This window comes from Kogia breviceps, chromosome 3 (genome assembly GCF_026419965.1).
Source record: "Kogia breviceps isolate mKogBre1 chromosome 3, mKogBre1 haplotype 1, whole genome shotgun sequence".
In the NCBI taxonomy this organism is placed as follows: domain Eukaryota; kingdom Metazoa; phylum Chordata; class Mammalia; order Artiodactyla; family Physeteridae; genus Kogia; species Kogia breviceps.
In genome coordinates, this window is record NC_081312.1 from 4,970,405 (window position 1) to 4,993,872 (window position 23,468).

The 23,468-nt window shown below is 54.8% G+C and overlaps 1 protein-coding gene across 2 annotated transcripts; it reads left to right on the forward strand.

The window, feature by feature from the left end:
• Positions 1 to 431: 431 nt before the first annotated feature.
• DEGS2 (delta 4-desaturase, sphingolipid 2) lies at positions 432 to 23,418 on the forward strand. Of its 2 annotated transcripts, none has more exons than XM_059058380.2 (3): positions 432 to 580; positions 20,183 to 20,925; positions 22,836 to 23,418. In XM_059058380.2, exons 1-3 carry the CDS (start codon positions 499 to 501, stop codon positions 22,980 to 22,982), a joined length of 972 nt encoding a protein of 323 aa, XP_058914363.1. In that variant the 5' UTR covers positions 432 to 498; the 3' UTR covers positions 22,983 to 23,418. The 2 variants fall into 2 exon arrangements, with proteins under 2 accessions (XP_058914363.1, XP_066883872.1); XM_067027771.1 differs by lacking the exon at positions 432 to 580 and adding an exon at positions 2,296 to 2,356.
• The last annotated feature ends 50 nt before the right edge of the window (positions 23,419 to 23,468 follow it).

A 23,468-nucleotide genomic window follows, 5' to 3' on the forward strand; every position in this document is an offset into this window, starting at 1 on the left:
AGGGAGAATCGCTGTGGCGAACCTTTCCTGAGCCCTGTTTACCAGCACTGTCGCATCCATTTAATCTCTACCCTTCAACCCCTGCCCCGTGCCAGGTGGGCGCTCTCACCGGCGGGTCTGTAGGGGCAGGGGTGGCAGGAGCGCGAGAGGCCCTGGGCCGTGGAGAGAACTGGTGCTCAGCCGCGCGGGGCGGGGGGGCGCTCAGTGAAACCGAGGGAACGGGGCGTCGCCACACAACGTGGAGTCCGGGGACTCTGCACGGGTTGCGTCCTAGCTGTCACATTTTCCAGCCGAGGTAACCGAGGCTCCGAGAGCCCCGGGGACCCGCCTCTGCCCCGACACAAGGCCGCGCCCAGGTCTGGGGGCAGAGGCGCTCCGGGCCCCGCCCCCGGAGGCCCCGCCCCCGGAGGCCCCGCCCCGAGCCCGAACTGGTCCTCGCGCAGAGCAGGGAGACAGGTGGACGGGAGCCGAACCCTGAGCCGCGCGCCCAGCCCCACCATGGGCAACAGCGCGGGCCGCAGCGACTTCGAGTGGGTCTACACGGACCAGCCGCACACGCAGCGGCGCAAGGAGATGCTCGGTGAGCTCGGGCCCCAGGTGGGGACAGCCCGGGGGCCGTCTGGTGTCCCGGGCCGGCCCGAGCCCAGGGGGTCGCTCCTGCGGGCCGGAGGCCCAGCAGGCCCTGCCCTACCTCTGCTCCAGAGACGGAAGGAGCGCCATCCCCCTCCCTCGGCGTCCCCGGCTTGGGGTTCCTGAGGGTCCCCAGCTCCGCCCGCCTAGAACTCCCCTCGCGTCTCTGCCTCTGTCCTGTGATCTAAGACCCGAGGACCCGAGCCCAGATCCGCGCGTCAGGGGAGCGCGTCTCAGCTGCTCCATCTTGGCTGTGGGACGCGAGCCGCTCCCAGGGCCCGGACCAGGGCTTGAACTCTGGGGAGAGGTCGCAGCGCAGAGGTCGGCCCCAGGGACTGTCTTTGTACGGGATGCGCCGCCTCCCCCACTTCGAAGGCAGCTCCGCAGCCACCTGTCCTCCGCCGCACCCCGGGCTCCTATGTGCGCTGAGCGCCGGGGTCCCGGAGGTCCAGCCGGAGAAGCCGCCAAGCCCACCCCCAATCCCGGAGTTTAGGGCAGATTGAACGCCTCGAAGGAAGCAAACGCTGAACCAGAGAGACAAGTTTTTTAAAAACAAAGACTGTACCAAAGAGTCTGTCCTTTCATTTTACAGCCTAATACACGGTGGCCCCCCTCTCTGTCGTTTAGTGTCCCGGGAGGTCATTTTTACCTACGTGGTCACCCATCCTCTGGATTCACCCATCCTTTGGATTCACCCATCCTGATGGGCTCCATCCGTCTCTCAGGAAGACCCAGGATGTACAGTCCTTTACCTGCAATTAGGGGTTAAAGGGCTCGCACCTCCAGAACAGCTTTTACTAGGTGCCACCAGATCGCCTTTGCAGTGCCGGGCCAGCTTCCAGCCGGGTGGAAGCTGGTTCCACCTTCCAGCAGGTTCCCCTGCCCCAGAACCGTCGCCATTTCACCACACCCTCGCCTACACCTGGGTTTGGCAAATGTTTTTAATCAATCTTTACCAAGCAGATTGACAAAACAATACTATTTCATTGTGGGTTTAATTTTTAATTTGATGATTGGTTTCAATGTTTAATTGGCCATTTAAATTTTTTTTTCTCTTGGCTTTGTCTTTTGCTTGTTGGTGTTAGAGCTCTTTGTATAGAGGCTTTTAACCCTTTGTCTTATACATTGCAAATCTTTTTCCCTTTATAGTCACAAAAGGTTTTTTGGTTTTTTTAAAATGCATTTGAATAGGTTGGCTTTTTTTTTTTTTCTTTAGAATTTTCCCTTTGGTGTCTTCCTGCTCCACCCCAAGACTAGGGAAATATCTGTCCTATTACCTTTCAGACACCGGATGCATTGAGTGGTTAGTGTATGACTGTGCCCTGCCATTGCTGGGGGTTCAGGGCCTAGAGACCCCTGGGTGGGTCTGTAACTTCTGTGGTTTTCTCCTGTGCGGTGAGCAATAACCGAGCAGTATTTTCGCCTGCGAACTTCCTGCAGGTGGCTCAGAGGGCACTTGGTGATCATCTGGTCCTCCCTCCCCCACAGAGCACAGGCATCTTGGCTGCTGTCTCTCAGCAGTTTCAAGGGCTGTGTTTCCTTCCCCTCCCCTGGCTGTCCCCCACCTCCCCCTTACAGGACTCACTGGGCACCTGGCCCCAGGTGGAGAAGGCTGCGGGATGTATCCTGGTCCACAGAGCTGCCTGGAGGGATCCAGACACTCTGGGCTGCAGACTTACTTTCCCAATCTGCATAATGGGCACCATCTTCCTTTCTGGAGGAGTGGGTATGAGGATAAAAGGAGAGCTTGGGTGAGAAGGTGCTCGGTGTGGTACCCAGCACGCCAGGACATGGAGAATGATCTGTCTCTCAAGAGGGAAGCCACGGACCCTGGAACCAATCCAGGAAGCATCCTGACAGGGTGGCTGGGAAGCCTGGAAGACTTGGAGGAGAGGGAGGTGACTTGGGCCAGGGTGGGGACAGCACAAGTTCTCAGGCGCTGACTCTCCAGGGAGTTTTGCAAATTCCCTCTGTGCACTGGGTGCTGTGGATTCCTCCCCATGCGTCCAGTTTTGAGCTGACGAACTTGGAATGTGCCATTCCCCCTCCCTCTCAGGCATTTGCACACGCTGTTCCTCCGCGTGGGGGACCTTCCTCCCTACTCTGCTTTTGCTCAGTTTTCCCTTCTGTGGGAATTACCCTCCCTCCCTCCCCCAAAGCCTGGGCAGCGCAGGGTGCTTCAGGGGGTTCCCCTCCACTGCTCCAGCCCATCAGGTCCTTATCTCTCTGGGGCACCTCACATGGGTCTAGACCTCGGCTGTGAGCTGATCTCCTGGCAAGGACAACACCCACTCATTAGCCATGTGACCCTGGGCAAGTCAGTAAGCAGATGAGGAAACTGAGGTTTGATTGAGTTAAAAGGGGTGAATCGTAGCACTTTCTTTATGGAGTTGTTGTGCAGATTTTTAAAAAAATATCACTTTTATTCTTTTAAAAAAATATTTATTTATTTATTTGGTTGCAACAGGTTTTAGTTGTGGCTGGTTGGCTGCTTAGCTGTGGCATGCAAACTCTCAGTTGCGGCATGCGTGTGGGGTCTAGTTCCCCAACCAGGGATGCAACCTGGGCCCCCTGCACTGGGAGCGCGGAGTCTTGAACACTGTGCCACCAAAGAAGTCCCTGTTGTGCAGATTAAATGAGGTGGTGTTCATGCTTAGCCCGCCACTCAGCAAAATGTTAGCTGTGATGATAATTATTACCTCTTGCAGAAAGGCCCATGTTTTCCCCAAGGACAGGGAATGCCTTTCCATCTCTGTTTTCCTGAAGCCTGTGCTGTTCCCAGCCTGAGGGAAATCCTATGTGTAACTGTCAGCCTCTCTTTACAGAGGAGGCCCCAGAGCGGGGCTCAGAGAGCGGAAGTGACTTGCCTAGGGCCACACAGCTCGGTGGCCACAGAGGCCAGGTTGGTGTTCAGGCACGGATGTGCTCCAGTCCCAGCCAGCTGGCTGCTGTGGCCCAAACCAAGCTCCTTGGGGGCCATTGGATGCTCAAAGATCCTAATCTTGAAGTCAGAACCCAGGAAGTCCTCGCACAGAGCTGGTTGCCGTGCTCTTCGGGCAGGACCAAAGTCCACCTCCAGATCCTGCCTGGATGGGGACGTGCCTTGAAGGCCAGGGCTGAGGCTCCCTGTGCTGCGAGGGCGGGAACAGAGCCGGTGAGACTCTGGTCACCTTGGAGATCAGAGTCCAAGCCAGGTGTGCCCCGCGGAATAAGAAGCAGGGTTTGAATTTGTCTTTTCAAAAAACAAATAGCTTTGTGATTTTTTATTTTTTGTGTTTTACCCTGTATGTGCCCTTTCATAAGTAAAAAAAAAAAAAAAAAAAAAAAAAAAAAAAAAAAAAAAAAATCAAATAATCAAAGGAAAGCAAGGAAGTGAGACTCTGGCAGTCGTTGGATTATTTGCTCATGAAAAGGCGCTGGGGCGGGCGTAGGGGTCTCTGAGTGGCGAGCGGTAAAATCCAACAGAACTGGCCGATGCTCTCAGGCGCATCCGTGGAGGCTCCTCGCCCAACCACAGAGATGCTGGAGCCAGGGGTGGAGGGCCGGCCGGCCGCACGGCCGTTCTCCCCCGCCCGTCCTCGCTGCAGTCAGCCTTCTCCTCGTCCTCCAGGCGGGTTGCAGCCTGTGTCCACCCAGCTCTGAGGTTCCCACAGAAGAGAGAGAGGTGCCTCTCTCCCCTTCTGCCCTGAGTAGCCCATCCTCCCCTTGAGCCAGGTAATCTCTGGCCAGGGCTGTGAGTCCTCTGATTGGCCAGTGGGCAGGGGGCTATGATGGGCGAGCCGCGCAGTATCACGTGTGATGGTAGAGTTGCAGTTCTCCGAGAAGGAGGTGCTGTGATCCTAAGTTGGCTGGGGAGGGCGGGGTGCTGGGTGCAGGGGCGCACAGCAGCACAGACGATAGGTGATCCCTGGGACCCTATTTTTTAAAAAAATATTTATTTATTTATCTGGGTCTTAGTTGCGGCACGTGGGATCTAGCGCCCTGACCAGGGATTGAACCCAGGCCCCTGAATTGGGAGCGTGGCGTCTTACCCACTGGACCACCAGGGAGTCCCTCTAGGACCCTATTTGAGCTGATTGTGTCCTCCCTGGCTTGAATCCTCCAAGGGCTTCCCTTCCTAAAATCTCATCTCTGTTCTGCGTATTGGCACCCCCATGCTCCGGCCCCTGCCCTTTCTCCTTACTTTCTGCTCTCTAGCCACTCGGTGGAATATACCCCCCGTCTGCCCATTTCCTACTTCACGGCTTTTGCAAATGCTGTTTCCTCTGCTTGAATTCTTTTTCCCTACTCTTCGTCTGTGGAACTCCTATGCATCCTTCAGGTCTCAGCCTAAATGTCCCTTTCTCAGAAACACTGTCTAACAGCGCGTGCCCTCACACACGGTATGCTGGGAAATATTAAACAATCAGTGGAATCTCTGGAGGGAACAAAAGACCCTGATTTGCAAATTGGCATTTGCCAATTTTTATAGCTATTTCCATCATGGCCAGTTTCAGACTACCAACATGCATCGCTGCCCACGGAGTTGGGGAGAGAGCCGTATATTTGGGCGCTTGCCAGCGGCAGGCATAGGCTGGTTGCCCACGCCACAGTCTACCCCCGTCTCTGCCGCCCAGCTATTCCTCCCCTATCCTTCCGTGAGGTGCTGTGCACTGTTACCTTGTGACCTTTGCTCCCATCTGTAATTCTACATTGATGTGTGGGGTGATAGCTTTGTCTGACTCTTCCACTCAACTCTGAGCTTCCCAAGGGCAGGGCCCGGCCCACCTCCACCAGTGCCCTTCTCAGCGAGGCTGAATGAGGCAGTAGGCACCTACCAAAGCTTGAGCATCTCTAGTCCAACCTGCCATGACCGTCGCAGGGTTTCCCTCCCTCCAGAGGTGCCAGGGACCTGTCAGCCACAGCTCAGAGCATGCAGTTTAATCCTTGCCAGCTGGAGAGCAGGGAGACAACCCGTTGTTTCCGCCCCCCCCAATATTTATCTATCTATTTATTTGGCTGTGCTGGGTCTTAGTTGGCACATGGGATCTTTAGTTGCCGCACACTGGATCTTTTTAGTTGTGGACATGTTGGATCTTTAGTTGCAGCACGTGGGATCTTTAGTTGTGGCATGCTAACTCTTAGTTGCGGCCTGTGGGCTCTAGTTCCCTGACCAGGGATTGAACGTCGGCCCCCTGCATTGGGAGCGCAGAGTCCCAGGCACTGGACCACCAGGAAAGTCTTGAGACATCCCGTTTTAATTGGCATTTCTGAGCTGATTAGTGAGGCTGAGTGTTTCTTCCATGATTTCACTTTCTCCTTATGTGAATTTTCGACTCATGTCCTTTTTCTATTGGAGGAATCCTTTTCCTGGGTCCACAGGAGTCTTTTATACATGACTTGTAGTGGCCCTGCTTTTGCCACATGTAACCAGAATCTTCCCATGTCTGTCCTTTGTCTTTTCACTTGGAATTTTTTTATTTTTTTGGGGCGGGGTGCGCACTGCACGTCACGTGGAGACTTAGTTCCCTGACCAGGGATTGAACCCGCACCCCTGCGTTGGAAGCATGGAGTCTTAACCACTGGACCGCCAGGGAAGTCCTGGAACATTTTTTTCATTTGTTTCCCTTACAGACATTTGCATTTTTTTTAATGCAGGGCAGGACCCTGGGAAGTTAGGCCCCTTGTCCAAGGTCACCCAGCCTGGTTAGGGTTAGGACAGGGCTCTAACTTGGGGACTCCGGCCTGCGCCTCTGTTCCATCCTCTTCTCCACCAGGGACCTGAAGAGAGCCTGTCCCCACTCCTGTCCTCCCTGGCACGTGACCCACGGGCAGTCGCCAGCTCACGTGGCCCCTTCCTCTCATTCTTTCCAGCCTCCGTACTGATGTGTGTGTTGTGCCTTCCACCTGGCCTGCTTCTAATCCACATTCTTTAATTCCTACCGGCTTTTATGAGGTGTGATTTACACGCCATAAAATTCACTCATTTTAAAGGCACAGTCCAGTGACTTTTTAGTAAAGTTACAGAGTCTAGTTTTAGAGCCTTCCCCTCACCCCCGAGGTCCCTAGGACCACTTGCAGTCACTCGGCAGCCCACCCTGTATCCTTAGAGCCACTCCCCATCCCTCGAGTTTTGGATCGAGTGTCACGGGGCTCGGTGTGTGTGTCCTAAGGACGTCCTAGTCGGGACACACCACTGTGCCCTGCACGTGTGCCTCCCAGCCCTGCGCAGCCTTCGAGCCCCTCTCGCCTCTGGGGCCCGGGGCTGGCTCGGCCCAGACCTTCGGTAAATATTTGTCCGGGAATCAAGAGCAGGTTCGGCGGGAGGTGGGTGAGTGATTCCTGCAGGCACTTTGGGCCGCTTCCCCGGTTCCCCCAGAGGACCTCCCACGCTGACCGGCCAGGCTTAGGCTTGCCTTTGGGCTCCGAAACCGGAAAGGAGGGGGCGAGATGGGGCAGGGCACGGGGAAGCACTGGGTCCAGAGCTGCAGGGGAGCCATTTAGGAAGGAGGGGAAGAAGAGGGCTTGGGTGCCTTCGCTGTAGAAGCTGTCAGAGGACGGGTGCTCAGCCGCTGGGGGAAGGGGGAAGGTGCTCCGCGCGGGGTGGCTTGTGGCGGGACAGGGTCAGACAGGCGCTGGAGGCAGGGGGGCAGCAGTGAGCCGACCAACACGATGGAATGTTCAGGCTGGGGAGCACTTGGTGGTGAGAGGCGCTGGCAGGGTCCCCCTGGAGCCAGTGGGACTGTCCTGAGATGGCACTTGACCTCCCTGGGGAAGCAGTCAGGGTACCTGGCCCTAGATGGTGTCCAGCCCTGGTGCGTGGAGGACCCAGAGTGGGGAGAGGCCCCGTGGGCTCCTGGGAGCCCTGGAGGAGGCCGGAGAGAAGGGACCTCATCGCGGCCGGTCAGCAGGGGCCGCGTGGGGGGCCTTGGGACCGCCCTTGCTCCCTGCGGAGGGCGAGGGCCCGGCAGCCCCCCGTGCCCGGCTGCCTGTTTCTGCCATTTCCTCCCCACCACGCCTGGCACAGCAGGATTTGTCAGGAAAGCTTCTGGGAGTAACCAGGTGTCCACGGGGAGACTGTTCTGTGGGATCAGTGCAGGGCGTTGGGACCAGGCTGCCTTCCCTTCTGGCAGCTCCTCTGCTGAGCCCTCTGGGTCCTTGTGAACGAGTCTGCCACGTATGTAAATATATGTAATGCGTGGAAATGTTCACATCTGCTGAGCCAAGCTCCCCAACACCTCAGGGCCTTCGGCCTCCTCTCCGTTGTCCGCCCGAGGCCCATGTGCCCTGGGGAAGACCCCATCTCCCGGTCCTCACAGCCCGGGGTTGTCAGCGTGGGTGCCTTAGGGATGGAGAGTGAGGAAGCTGGCCCAGAGAGGGACAGGGGCTGGCCCAAGGGCACACAGCAGTTGGCCTGAGCCAGGCTGCAGTGAGGCTCTCTTGAACTGGGACCCAGGATTTTCTCTGGGCGCTTTGCCCTGACGACGTAGCCCAGCTCCAGGAAACAGCTCCCCTCGGGGCTGAGGAATCCCTGTGGACTCTGGAGGAGCCGGTGGAAAATTCGGTTGTTTCACGATGTGGTGGAAGCTCTGCATGCTCACCTCTAAGAGGGGGGTATGGTCCCCTCCCGGGCAGGGCGCTGAGGGCTGCATGAGTAAGTGTGTGTCAGGCGCCGGGCACGTTTCACCTGCTGAGTACCACGTCCACACCCGGGCTCCGGCCGCATCCAGCGGGCCTGAAGTCGGGGGCGGGGGGCGGCGTCCTGAGGTCAAGTCTTGGCTCTGTCGCCCTAACCCCGCCTTGTCAAACCCTTCCCTGGGCCTCGGCCCCTCCTTTCTGGGTCACGCCTGGACAGTCTGACTTGTAGCAATGGTTGTTTTCATGGTCAGCTGCCTTGGGCCCCACCCAGGCTGCTGTGGAAGGCCATTTGCGTGGGTCCGTTTGTCTCTGGTTGTGTGTGGCTGTCCACGCGGGCTCCAGGCTGCCCCACTGGAGCAGAGAGCCCTCGAGGCGTGAGTGTCCTAACCCAGCTTCTCCGGTGCTCTGTGCCGGAGGCCTGAGCGAGCAGGGTTCCCCCCGACATCAGCTGAGATCCCCCAGGGGGGCAGAGCCTGGTCAGGCGGGGCCAGGTTTGGATGTCCAGCCAGGCCCGGAGGACCCCTCGTGGGGCCCAGAGAAGATGGGGAGCCAGCAGCCTTCCTCTCCCCAGCCCCATCCCTGAGCCCTAGAAGAGGTGCCCCTCTGTCAGCCCGGCACCCCCTGGCCTTCTCCGTGATGCCCGCCCCGCATCTCCGTCCTCTCCTCTGCCATCTGCCGGCCCCGGTCTCTCCCATCTCACCCCCCCGAGCCAGCCCTCCCTCCCCAGGCCTGCGCTTGGCCGCACCTTCTCACCTCGCCTCCTGCTGAAACGCTTCTGCTGGGGCCCCCAGGCCTTGCTTAGTCCGGCAGGTGCCTGTCCGGCCTTCCCTGCCGCGACCCTCCTTGACCCCAGCAGCTGGGCACCCCCAAGCCCGCGGCTCCATCTACCCCGAACCTGACCGCACCCGGTGACCTCATTGGGCCTGCCTGGCTGGAGGGCCCCAGAGCATCTTCTCAGGGAGGCCCCTAGGCCTCCCACCTCCCCAGGGACCCAGAAGCCCTGGAGTTGAAAAGGTTCGATGTTTGCTGTTTCGCTTGAGCGAAGATGGAGTCTTCGTCCAGCAGGCGGTAGATGAGCTAGGGAACCAGCCTGACCCTGCTCTCCAGCGCGGCTCGGGTGGGTCCGGAGGGGCCCCACTCCTTAGATGGCGCCTTCCTGGGTTCTCCGCTGAAGGCCAGGGGTGTTCGGCGAGGTCTCCGAGCCATGCCACCCCTGGAATCCGCTGGGCTCCTAGCCCCCTGGCCGCTGTCTCTGAGCCCCCACTTTTGACTGGCTTGGCTTGCTGGGGCTCCTCCTCCCCGCACTGTGGTCTGGACAGGGCCTCCGGGCAGGGTGGAGGCGCTCTGCAGCTGAGGCTCTCGGCCCCTTCTCGGGATCGCCCCCGAGCCGCCTAGCATCCAGCCTGTGCCTCCGCTGCCTTTTTCCGTTGCTGCCAGCAGGATGGTTGAGCCCAGTGACACTCATGGCCGGGGAGCATGGGGCCTTTTCTCATAGGTTAAAGCAAGCCTGGGGCCAGGGCACCTCCAAGATCAGCCCACAGCCCCAAAGGTCAGAAATGGGATGTTTTTCACTCTCAGATCAGAAAACTGTACTGAACACCAACAGTAGTAACGGCCCCCAGGGCTCAGAGCCGTCATCCCACCCTCACCACAGCCTGGATGGGCAGGTCGGGGTGTCACCCCCACTTCCCAGATGTGGAGACCTAGGCTGGGGCCGTGCCGTGGCCTGCCCAGGGGCTGGGGACCAGGCACCCCAGGCTGTGTTGAGGCCACACCCCAGGCTGTGTTGAGGCCGCACCCGAGCTGAGGGCAGCTGAGTCCCTGGGAAACTGTCAGGAAAGGAGGAAGGGGGGCCAGGCCAGGCAGGAAAGGGACACCCAAGGATGTTCTCCTTTGCTTCCACTCATGCACGACTTACTGGCCTTGTATGACAGACGGGGCACCAGAGGCCCACCATCCAAGGTCACAGCTGCTGGGCTCTGTCACTGCCCCCGCCTCCGAGGGGTACGGGAGTGGCCTGTTTGCTGGCCTGGATCCCTGAGCTGGGGTGCTTGTCCCTGCTGGCTTGCCAGTCTGTGCTCAACTGGTACAGGTGTGGCCTGCCCCAGGCCTGGCCTCCTTCCAAGGAGAAGATGGAGAGGGCCGCCCTGTGGAGGCCGGTGGCCTCTGGCTGGGCCCGGCCCGGGGTCGCCCAAGGGGCGAGGCTGGTGTCCAGAGGCCACCTCTGGTGGGTGGGACGCTGCTGGAGCCCTGCTGGCCTGTGGTCCCCACCTGACATTCAGGTATGCAAATGTTCGGGAACTTGGCACGTGACCCCGGGCACTGGGCGAGAACGTTCCTGGCGGCTGGGCTGCAGGCATACCCTTCTTGCCCTGGCCGTCCTGAAGACGCGTCTATCCTCCCCTCCTCCACCTCGCTGTGGCTGCTGGATTCCCACCTCCTCAGGCCTCTCAGCCCCCCAGTGGAAGCACGCATCTTCCTGGGCACCACTGAGGCCCACCTTCTGAGCCCCTCTGGCGTCAGGAACAAGCTGGGATGAGGCCTGCCCCCCTCCCGAGTGGGGCCCACCCCCCAGGTCGGGGTCCTTTTGTCTCCTTTGCCCTGCCCGGCAGGGTGAGGCTGGGCGAGTGCCGTGCTGGCTGGCCCACCTCGGTCAAGGCTGGCGGGCAGTGGCACCCTTGAGGGGCAGGGTCGAAGGGGAGTCGCCGCTGCGCCCAGCGCCCGGCAGGGATGGGGCAGTGAGGTCAGCCGGGCCGTCGGAGCCCCGGGGTTCCCTCATCCACCGTCCAGTTGCTGTGCGTTTCCTAGAGCTGCAGAGACACATTACCACAAACAACGCGCTTGTTATCTTAAGGTCCTGGAGGTCAGAAGTCTGACCCGGGTCCCACTGGGTGACGTTTCCTCTGGAGGCTCCAGGGGGGAATCTGTCTCCTGGCCTTTCCAGCTTCTGGAGCCGCCTGTGCCCCTCGGCTTGTGGGCCCTCGATCCCCACAGCTGGCGAGGCCGGTGCAGACCTTGCACATCCCCGGACCCGCTCTCCTGCTCGCTTTCCCGCTGCCCTGAGCCCGGGATGGCGCTGTGCCGCCCGTTCCTCCAGGCTCGTCTTGCTGTTGTGAGGTCAGCAGACCAGCACCCTGGCTGCAGCCTGGCTTCCGGGGTCCCTCAGAAGCTGACCCATTCACAGTGAGGGGAGTAGGACCTGGACATGTTTGGGGGGGAACCTCTGTCCTGCCCCCCCCCGTTGCCAGCCTCTCCCTCCACCTTGTGAGCTGGTTCCAGGCGGCGGGGCCTTGGCCCCCCCTTCTCTGCATCTTCCTCCACCTGCCTGGGGCAGCGAGTACCCTTTGGGGCCTCTGGCCTTTCTGGGACAGCCCAGTGGCCTCCCACACGCAACGCGGGGACAACCCACCGGGCCGCTGCTGGGCCGCGTGGGCAGGCCCGGGAGGAGAGCGCTATGCAGCCGGACGCCGCCACGGCGTCCCCAGCGCACCCAGCCTCGGGCGGCATCCTGGCCGCTGGCCTTCACGGTGCGCTTTGTTGGGTGGCGGTCATCAAGCGCGGGTTAATCTGGGTGCCCGCTCCCGGCCGGGCAGCCTGAGCTTTCTGGGCCTTGTCCATTCATCCTCCCAGTGACCTGGTTCAGAAACGAGACTTGGAGCTGACGTAACCTGCTTGGAGCTGGGATTTTTTTTTTTTTTTTTTAACTTAAAAAAAAAAAAACAAAAAACTGCGGGAAAGGATAACACAGAATTTGCCATTTTAACCATGTGTGAAGCATGTGATTTGGGGGCATTCATTACTTTCACAGTGTGGTGTAGCCATCACTACTATTTCCAAAACTTTTTCACGACTCCAAACAGAAATCCTACACCCATTACGTCACGGCCCATCCCCCCGCCCCCCGCCCAGCCCTGGAAACCTCTACTTTCTGGTTCTGTGAACTTGCCTGTTCTAGATATTTCACGTAAGTGGAATCGTACGGTATGTGGCCTTTCCTGACTGGCTCCTTTCACTCGGCATCATGTCTTCAAGTTCATGCATGTTGTATGCAGCCCGTGGTAGTCGTTCATGCCTGTTTTGGGGGATGGGGGAGGTGCTTCTAGTTTATTTGGGAGTCAATTCCCGGGAGCTGGATTAAGGGAGCTGGCCTTGTGAAACAGAAAAGCAGGACATTCAATATAAGGACTTTTTAAATCGAGGTATAATTAACCTATAACATTATATTAGCTTCAGGTGTACAATATAATGATTTTAAAAAAATTTTTATTGAAATATAGTTGATTTACAATTTTGTTAGTTTCAGGTGTACAGCAAAGTGATTTAGTTATATATACATATATATATAATTTTTCTGCATTCTCTTCCATTATAGGTTATTACAAGATATTGAGTAGAATTCCCTGTACTACACAGTAGGTCCCTGTTGGTTGTCTATTTTATGTATAGTGGTGTGTACATATATTTTAAAAAATATTTATTTACTTATTTGGCTGTGCCAGGTCTTAATTGCGGCGTGCGGGATCTTTAGCTGTGGGATGCGGGCTCTCAGTTGCAGCATGCGGGATCTAGTTCCCTGACCAGGGATCAAGCCCGGGCCCCCTGCATCGGGAGCGCGGAGTCTTAACCACTGGACCACCGGGGAAGTCCCAGTAGTGTGTATATTTTAATCCCAAACTCCTAATTTATCCCTCCCCCACCAACATGGTGATTTGATATGGTATACTTCGAAATGGTCCCAACAAGTCACCATACAGAGTTACAAATTTTTTTTTTTTCTTGATGAGTTCTTGGATGACAAGTTCTTTTATTTTTATAATAGACCTTTATTGGAGTATAATTGCTTCACAATACTGTGTTAGTTTCTGCTGTATAACAAAGTGAATCAGCTATATGCATACATTATGCATACATATATCTCCATATCCCCTCCCTCTTGCGTCTCCCTCCCACCCACCCCTCTAGGTGGTCACAAAGCACCGAGCCGATCGATCTCCGGTGCTATGCGGCTGCTTCCCACCGGCCAACTATTTTACATGCGGTAGTGTATATATGTCGATGCTACTCTCACTTCGCCCCAGCTTCCCCCTCCCATCCCAAGTCCTCAAGTCCATTCTCTATGTCTCCCTCTTTATTTGAATGAGAAGTTCTTGATGAGAACTTTCAAGATCTACTTTCTTAACAACTTTAAAATATGCAACACAGTATTAATAACTACAGTCACCATTCTAGACATTACATCCCCATGTCCTACTTATTTTGTAACTGGAAGTTTCATTCCTTCCTAAGGCTGAATAATATTCCATTGTGTAGAGAGAACATATTTTGTTTAACTACTCATCAGTTAACAGATACTTGGGTTGTTTCCACCTCTGGCTATTGTGAATAGTTCTGTGAAAATGGGTATATGCAACTTTCTGTTTGTGTCCCTGACTTAAATTCTTTGGGGTATATATTTAGGAGTGGAATTGCTAGGTCTTACGGTAATTCCATGTTCAGCTTTTTGAGGAACCACCCAATTGTCTTCCACAGTGGCTGCACCATTTTCCATTCCTACTAGCAACATACAAACAAGGGCCCCCATTTCTCTGCAGCCTCGTCAGCACTTGCTATTTTCCATCTTTTGAGTTTAGCCGTCCTAGCGGCTCTGAGGTGGGATCTCACTGTGGGGCTGACTGCACCCCTGGTGACTGACGGTGCTGAGCATCTTTTCATGTGCCTAGAAAAACAGGGGCACATCTTTGGAGAAATATCTATTCAAGTCCTTTGCTCATTTTTTTTTTTTTTAACATCTTTATTTGAGTATAACTGTTTTACAATAGTGTGTTAGCTTCTCCTTTACAACAAAGTGAATCAGCCATACATACACATATGTTCCCATATCTCCTCCCTCTCATGTCACTCTCCCTCCCACCCTCCCTATCCCACCCCTCTAGGTGGTCACAAAGCACAGAGGTGAACTCCCTGTGCTATGCTGCAGCCTCCCACTAGCTATCCAATTTACATTTGGCAGTGTGTATATGTCCCTGCCACTCTCTCACATCGTCACAGCTTACCCTTCCCCCTCCCCATATCCTCAAGTCCATGCTCTAGTAGGTCTGTGTTTTATTCCCATCCTACCACTAATCTCTTCATGACATTTTTTTTTTTAGATTCCATATATATGTGTTAGCATACGGTATTTGTTTTTCTCCTTCTGACTTACTTCACTCTGTATGACAGACTCCAGGTCTATCCACCTCATTACAAATAACTCAGTTTCATTTCTTTTTATGGCTGAGTAATATTCCATTGTATACATGTGCCACATCTTCTTTATCCATTCATCTGTTGATGGACACTTAGGTTGCTTCCATGTCCTGGCTATTGTAAATAGAGCTGCAATAAATATTTTGGTACATGACTCTTTTTGAATTATGGTTTTCTCAGGGTATATGCCCAGTAGTGGGATTGCGGGGTCATATGGCAGTTCTGTTTGTAGTTTTTTAAGGAACCTCCATACTGTTCTCCATAGTGGCTGTATCATTTTACATTCCCACCAGCAGTGCAAGAGGGTTCCCTTTTCTCCACACCCTCTCCAGCATTTATTGTTTCTAGAGTTTTTGATGATGGCCAATCTGACCGGTGTGAGATGATATCTCATTGTAGTTTTGATTTGCATTTCTCTAATGATTAATGAGGTTGAGCATTCTTTCATGTGTTTGTTGGCAATCTGTATATCTTCTTTGGAGAAATGTCTATTTAATTCTTCTGCCCATTTTTGGATTGGGTTGTTTGTTTTTTTGTTATTGAGCTGCATGAGTTGCTTATAAATTTTGGATATTAATCCTTTGTCAGTTGCTTCATTTGCAAATATTTTCTCCCATTCTGAGGGTTGTCTTTTGGTCTTGTTTATGGTTTCCTTTGCTGTGCAAAAGCTTTTAAGTTTCATTAGATCCCATTTGTTTATTTTTGTTTTTATTTCCACTTCTCTAGGAGGTGGGTCAAAAAGGATTTTGCTGTGATTTATGTCATAGAGTGTCCTGCCTATGTTTTCCTCTAAGAGTTTGATAGTGTCTGGCCTTACATTTAGGTCTTTAACCCATTTTGAGTTTATTTTTGTGTGTGGTGTTAGGGAGTGTTCTAATTTCATACTTCTACAGGTAGCTGTCCAGTTTTCCCAGCACCACTTATTGAAGAGGCTGTCTTTTCTCCACTGTGTTTCCTTCCCTCCTTTATCAAAGATAAGGTGACCATATGTGTGTGCGTTTATCTCTGGGCTTTCTATCCTGTTCCATTGATCTATATTTCTGTTTTTGTGCCAGTACCATACTGTCTTGATTACTGTGGCCTTGTAGTATAGTCTGAAGTCAGGGAGCCTGACTCCTCCAGCTCCATTTTTCGTTCTCAAGATTGCTTTGGCTATTTGGGGTCTTTTGTGTTTCCACACAAATTGTGAAATTTTTTGTTCTAGTTCTGTAAAAAATGCCAGTGGTAATTTGATAGGGATTGCATTATATCTGTAGATTGCTTTGGGTAGTAGAGTCATTTTCACAATGTTGATTCTTCCAATCCAAGAACATGGTATATTTCTCCACCTATTTGTATCATCTTTAATTTCTTTCATCAGTGTCTTATAGTTTTCTGCATACAAGTCTTTTGTCTCCTTAGGTAGGTTTATTCCTAGATATTTTATTCTTTTTGTTGCAATGGTAAATGGGAGTGTTTTCTTCATTTCACTCTCAGATTTTTCATCATTAGTGTATAAGAATGCCAGAGATTTCTGTGCATTAATTTTGTATCCTGCTACTTTACCAAATTCATTGATTAGTTCTAGTAGTTTTCTGGTAGCATCCTTAGTATTCTCTATGTATAGTATCATGTCATCTGCAAACAGTGACAGCTTTACTTCTTCTTTTCCTATTTGGATTCCTTTTATTTCTTTATTTTCTCTGATTGCTGTGGCTAGAACTTCCAAAACTAGGTTGAATAAGAGTGGTGAGAGTGGGCAACCTTGTCTTGTTCCTGATCTTAGTGGAAATGGTTTCAGTTTTTCACCATTGAGAACAATGCTGGCTGTGGGTTTGTCATATATGGCCTTTATTATGTTGAGGAAAGTTCCCTCTAGGCCTACTTTCTGCAGGGTTTTTATCATAAATGGGTGTTGAATTTTGTCAAAAGCTTTCTCTGCATCTATTGAGATGATCATATGGTTTTTCTCCTTCAGTTTGTTGATATGGTGTATCACGTTGATTGATTTGCGTATATTGAAGAATCCTTGCATTCCTGGGATAAACCCCACCTGATCATGGTGTATGATCCTTTTAATGTGCTGTTGGATTCCGTTTGCTAGTATTTTGTTGAGGATTTTTGCATCTATGTTCATCAGTGATATTGGCCTGTAGTTTTCTCTTCTTGTGGCATCTTTGTCTGGTTTTCATATCAGGGTGATGATGGTCTCGTAGAATGAGTTTGGGAGTGTTCCTCCCTCTGCTATGTTTTGGAAGAGTTTGAGAAGGATCGGTGTTAGCTCTTCTCTAAATGTTTGATAGAATTCGCCTGTGAAGCCATCTGGTCCTAGGCTTTTGTTTGTTGGAAGATTTTTAATCACAGTTTCAATTTCAGTGCTTGTGATTGGTCTGTTCATATTTTCTATTTCTTCCTGGTTCAGTCTTGGCAGGTTGTGCATTTCTAAGAATTTGTCCATTTCTTCCAGGTTGTCCATTTTATTGGCATAGAGTTGCTTGTACTAATCTCTAATAATCTTTTGTATTTCTGCAGAGTCAGTTGTTACATCTCCTTTTTCATTTCTAATTCTATTGATTTGAGTCTTCTCCCTTTTATTCTTGATGAGTCTGGCTAATGGTTTATCCATTTTATTTATCTTCTCAAAGAACCAGCTTTTACTTTTATTGATCTTTGCTATTGTTTCCTTCATTTCTTTTTCATTTATTTCTGATCTGGTCTTTATGATTTCTTTCCTTCTGCTAAATTTGGGTTTTTTTTGTTCTTCCTTCTCTAATTGCTTTAGGTGCAAAGTTAGGTTGTTTATTCGAGATGCTTCCTGTTTCTTAAGGTATGATTGTATTGCTATAAACTTCCCTCTTAGAACTGCTTTTGCTGTATCCCATAGGTTTTGGGTCGTCGTGTCTCCATTGTTATTTGTTTCTAAGTACTTTTTGATTTCCTCTTTGATTTCTTCAGTGATCACTTCGTTATTAAGTAGTGTATTGTTTAGCCTCCATGTGTTTGTATTTTTTTTACAGATCTTTTCCTGTAATTGATATCTAGTCTCATAGCGTTGTGGTCAGAAAAGATACTTGATATGATTTCAATTTTCTTAAATTTGCCAAGGCTAGTTGTGACCCAAGATAAGATCTATCCTGGAGAATGTTCCATGGGCACTTGAGAAAAATGTGTATTCTGTTGTTTTTGGATGGAATGTCCTATAAATATCAAGTAAATCCATCTTGTATAATGTATCATTTAAAGCTTGTGTTTCCTTATTTATTTTCATTTTGGATGATCTGTCCATTGGTGACAGTGGGGTGTTAAAGTCCCCTACTATGATTGTGTTACTGTCGATTTCCCTTTTTACGGCTGTTAGCATTTGCCTTATGTATTGAGGTGCTCCTATGTTGGGTGCATAAATATTTACAATTGTTATATCTTCCTTCATGGATCGATCCCTTGATCATTATGTAGTGTCCTTCTTTGTCTCTTGTAATCCTTTGCTCATTTTTATTGGGTTGTTTGTCTTTGGGTTGTAGGAGATCTTTATATATTCTTGTTACTAAACCCTTATCCAGAGCTGGAATTTGAACCCTTTCTGAACACTGCTCCCTTCCAATCCCCCTGGAGATGCTGTGGCCCCCTGGGCCCCCGTTAAGCAGGGCTGAGGTTTATCGCCAGGCCTGGGCTTGCTTGCTCTTTCCCAAGTTCTGCTTTGACACTTGTGCTGTGACTACTATCCTCTGGGACCTGATTAGGTGGCGTCCTTGGCAGCTTCGGGGAGAGCTCCTGGGGTCAAAGGGCCCAGGCAGTTTTGCCGAGCTTGGAAGCCGGCGGGGGGGTGGCTCCAGCAGTAGGGGGAAGGAGGCTGGAATGGCAGCGGGGGTGTGTGAGGTTCAGTCGCCCCCACGGCAGGCTGTCTTGAAGGCTGTCTAGCACCACTGCTCACTTGGTCGGAGCCAAAACCACCGTAGCCAGCCAGATGAGGTGAGGGCTCGGTGGGAGTGCTGGTGTGTAGATAGCAGGGGTGTCGGTGCTGCCTCGGGGATTCTGTGGGCTTCCTGGGCAGAGGTTCTAGGATGTGGAAACCCCAACTACCACCCCCCCTCCCCCACCCAGCATCTCCAGCAGACGCGGGCTGTCCCACCATCAGGCTCCAGGACCAGTATGTGGAACATGTACCCCGTGAGGCACATCCTGCCCACACTGTGTCACACTGGGACACAGAGGCCCAGAGAGGGTGGGAAGGCACTGTGGCCACACAGCAAGATCAAGGCTGACCTCGAGATGGGCTTGTGGCACCACCATAGCTTGGGCAGGAAGACTCTGAGCCTGAGTCTCCTCTCCGGGGCAGAAGTCCTTTGCCCTTGTTGTGTTTCTCCTTGCATACCCCCAGGGACAGGCAGCTCACCACCCACGAAGCAGCCTGTTCCGCTGCTGGGTGGCTCTGACAGGAAGTTCGCTGGGCTGGCAGGGAGAAGGAGCTGTCACACGCTTCCCACTCTGAGCACAAAAGGGCAGTGACTTCCTGGGTCACTAGGAGGGAAGTGTGGGCCAGGATTCGACCTTGGCCTGGCCGATTCCATTTGGGGCCCAGCCTCTGCTGCAGCCCTGGACACCCTCTTCACAGGCCAGCCTGAGGCTGCCCAGCTGCTGGATGGGTAGGAGGGGTGGACACTGAAGGCACTGGAGATGGGTACGGACTGTCCTAAGGGTGCCTGGGACGAGCCCCACCCTCGCCGGCCTCGATCCACATCTGTGTGTGTCAGGACGCTGGCTCCACCTGAGGGCCTGTCTCCTCTGCCGGGGAACCAAGCCAAGGGACACAGCGGACCTGGAGTGGGAGGGTGACTTTCCCCTTGAGCATGTGATGCCCCCAGCCCTGTCCCTCCGTGCCCCTGGACACAGCACCAGCTGCCTTAGCAGCCTTATGCCTGCCAGCCCCCTCCCACCAAGCAGGTTTCTAGAAGGCACTGCTCTCTTGCCGCGAAGGCACCCACCCCACCCTGTTCTCTCCAGGCTGGGAAGCCCCTCCCTGCTTGGGCAACTCCCACCTGCCATTGTTTTTTCCTTTTCTGTAAAACAAAATACAGAAAAGTACAAAAGATACTATGACAAACACCCACCACCCAAAATAAGCGTATTCAACATTTTATCATATTTCCTTCAGATCTTGTTTGTTTTACGAACTGAAACACCGAGACCAAGCCAGAGCCCTCCACGTTCCCCTCCCCCAGCCACCCTGCCTCCTCCCAGGGGCCCCAAGAGTCTGCCTGTGGCTCTCGGGCTCCCTGGAAGCCTGCAACAACCAAGCAACCGTACGCGGCACCACGTGCACTGAACCTGCGGCTCTTGGCAGCTGTTTTGATTTCGGGAATTATGTTTCTGTGGCCCATGCTGACACCTGCTCTTTATTTAGGCTGCTGACAAAGACCCCCCACCCTGGGAAGTCTCCCCAGAGGCCCCCGGGTGGTGCGGGGAGACGGGTCTGTCTGCCTCCCTCGGCGCGAGCACAGGCAAGGCTGCTTCTAGGCCCAAAGCCGCAGTGCCAGATCTTAGAGCGCCTCTCTGTGTCACTGCCTGGGGGCTTAATGGATGGTGGAGGGAAAGGGAGGGAGGGAAGACGGCAGGAGAAATTTCAGGAGGAGAGGAGGGAGGAGGGGAAGCATGCATTCGGGGCCCACGCGGCCAGTGGCCCCCTCACCTTCTCTCCCGGTCCCCCCTGCAGCCAAGTACCCAGCCATCAAAGCCCTGATGCGGCCGGACCCTCGTCTCAAGTGGCTGGTGCTGGGGATGGTGCTGGCGCAGCTGCTGGCCTGCTGGCTGGTGCGGGGCCTGCCGTGGCGCTGGCTGCTCTTCTGGGCCTACACCTTCGGGGGCTGCGTGAACCACTCGCTGACGCTGGCCATCCACGACATCTCGCACAACACGGCCTTCGGCACCGGCCACCCTGCCCACAACCGCTGGTTCGCCGTCTTCGCCAACCTGCCCTTGGGTGTGCCCTACGCCTCCTCCTTCAAGAAGTACCACGTGGACCACCACCGCTACCTGGGCGGCGACGGGCTGGACGTGGACGTGCCCACGCGCCTCGAGGGCTGGCTCTTCTGCACGCCGGCCCGCAAGCTGCTCTGGCTGGCGCTGCAGCCTTTCTTCTATTCGCTGCGGCCGCTCTGCGTGCACCCCAAGGCCATGACCCGCATGGAGGTGTTCAACGCCCTGGCGCAGCTGGCGGCCAACGCCACCATCTTCACCCTCTGGGGGCTCAAGCCCATGGCCTACCTGCTGGCCAGCTCCCTGCTGGGCCTGGGCCTGCACCCCATCTCGGGCCACTTTGTGGCTGAGCACTACATGTTCCTCAAGGGCCACGAGACCTACTCCTATTATGGGCCCCTCAACTGGATCACCTTCAACGTGGGCTACCACACGGAGCATCACGACTTCCCCAGCATCCCGGGCTGCAACCTGCCCCTGGTATGTGGCCGCGCTTGCAGGGCTGCGCCAGGCACCTGAGCGGGAGGTGGGGGAAACGTGGGGAAGGCTCTGGGCCACACTCTGGCCTTTCTCTCGTGCTGATCGCGGGATGGCTACGTGCTCACTTGGGGTCCCCAGGGCAGAAGGAAAGGCCACCTGGCACACGGAGTGCCTGGCTGGAGAATAAGAAGGTGAATTCGGGGGGGGGGCGGGGCAGGGGCTCAAGGGGCATTTTACAGTTCAGGCCTCTTGGTTTAATGAAAACCCGTTTGAGCACAGCTATGATATTCACTGGCTGGCTGTGTCCTGGGGCAAGCCGCTTGCCCTCTCTGTGCCTCAGCTTTCTCTTCTGTAAATGGTGCAGCAGCAACGATACTGCGAGTGAAGCACCTCCCCTTCCTGACCCTGTCCCTCTGCATTTCTTGTCACTGCCCTGTGACACTCCAGGGGCCCCGTCATGGCAGAGAGGACAGGGTGGGCCTTACCCTTTGTGACCCAAGGGGCTTGGCCCGAGCTGCCTCAGAGTGGAAGCCTCTGGGCTGGTGCCTGTCTTGGGAGACCTGGGTTGGAGAATTTCTAAAGAGAGAGGGAGGGAGAGGAGGGGGAGGGGGAAGAGGGAGGGAGAGGAGGGGGAGGGGGAAGAGGGAGGGGGGGAGGGGGAGGGGGAGGGGGAAGAGGGAGGGAGGGGGAAGAGGGGGGAGGGAGGAGTTGTATCGGTCTGGCACTGGTCAGTTAGAGCAGCAGTGACTGCGCACAGGGGGGTTGGAGATCGTGGTGGTGGGAAGGGTGTCTGAGCGTGCGTGTCCGTGTGCGCCCACATTCCCGCATGTGACTAGGTGTGCCTGTCCATATGTGTGTGTCTGTGAGTGCATGTTCCCCACTCGTGCTGGAGTGCACGTGAGCACTGGTCTGGGTGTGCAGGTGTTTGTGCCGTGGCCCACGTGACTTTGGAGCCTGACAGCCTGTGTGTCCACCCTGGTTGTTTCGCCCCCCCGCCCCCCCCCCACCCCCAATGGTACCGAGGTCCCACTCTGTGCCGGGCGCCATCTCACTGAAGCCTCACCACAAGCCTATGCGGCATTTCAAGCCAATCATGCCCATTTCATGGACGCGAAGGGAGAGGCTCAGGGAGCGGGGATCCCTGCCTCAGGAAGCAGCAGAGCCAGAATCTTGACCCAGGACACTCACAGAAACAGCCGCTGTCAGCTGTGAGCCTTTCCTTCTCCCAAGCAAAGTCCAAGTTCCTGCTGTGCGTGTCACCTCATCCCCCTTAGGCCGCCCTTTGCAGTTATAAAGCAGGCCCTGTGCACCTGGTGCGTCCTCTGTTGGGGGAGGGGGAGGCCTCCCCTGCAGTTGGTGTGGATGTAGGTGCTGAGGCTGGAGCACTTCTTGGAGGAGGCGGGCTGAGGGTGTCAGGTGCAGAGAGGGGCAGGGAGCTGGAGGGGGAAATGACAAGTCCCGAGGCTGGCAGGAGGGCAACGGGGTGGGAGGATGGTGGGAGCCGAGGTCAGAGTGGTTTGCAGGTCCGAGAGGGCAGCGAACGCCAGGCTGAGGCGCGTGGACGTGACCTGAGTTCAGCAGGACTCGAGCCAGGCTGTGCCGCAGAACTCGGCCACCCCGAGGCTCCTGGATCAGAAACTCGGGGTGTGGGCTCCGGGGAGGGGGTGTGTGCATTTTAACTCCTCACCCCCATTTGGGGCCTCAGTGCCTCTTGGTGCCCCCGGCCAATGGTCCCTCCGCCTTCGGGCAGCGCCGGGCGGCCCGCTGACCCGGACACGGGTACCCTGGGAGATGACAGGGCTGGGCACGTGCTCCCGTGGTCTGTGTGCTCACCTGTGTCTGTGCGCATGAGCAGCTGTGTCTGTGCACGTGCCCGTGCGCGGCCTCTGACCCGTGTGCCCTCTCGGCAGGTACGGAAGATCGCGCCCGAGTACTATGACCACCTGCCCCAGCACTACTCGTGGGTGAAAGTGCTCTGGGACTTTGTGTCTGAGGACTCCCTGGGGCCCTACGCCAGGGTGAAACGGGTGTGCAAGCTAGCAGAGGACGGCCTGTGAGCCTGGCGGCCGGCGCCCCGAGTGCACGGACCCTGCTGCGCGCTGGCCCTGCTGCCCGTGCCTCGGTGCCCGGTGGGAGCAGGGCCTGTGCTCTCTGGTTGCTGCCCGGCCTCGCCCCACCCACCTGCTACAGGGCTGGCCGTCACCTGTCCCCAGGGCGTGTAGTGCCCAGAACTGGTTTGGCTGCATTTGCTTCCCGCACCCTAGGCTGCTGATCTTGTCCCCCTGGAGCCCCGAGACCACGCCTGGAGACAGCAGGCACGGGTGGCAGCCTGGAGAAGCTTGGTCTGCACGTGGACTGGTGACTGCAGGCTGGGCCCTCCCTTTCAGGACGTCACGGGCGAGGCCTGGACGGGCGCTGGGTGCTGGGTGCCCAGGGAGCTGATTTCTCTGGCGTGCCCATTCCCTAAATTAAATCAGCATGTTTTCAAGTCCACAGATGGTGCTTCCCAGGGGTGGGCTCGGCTCCTGGCCGGCAGGGCCTGA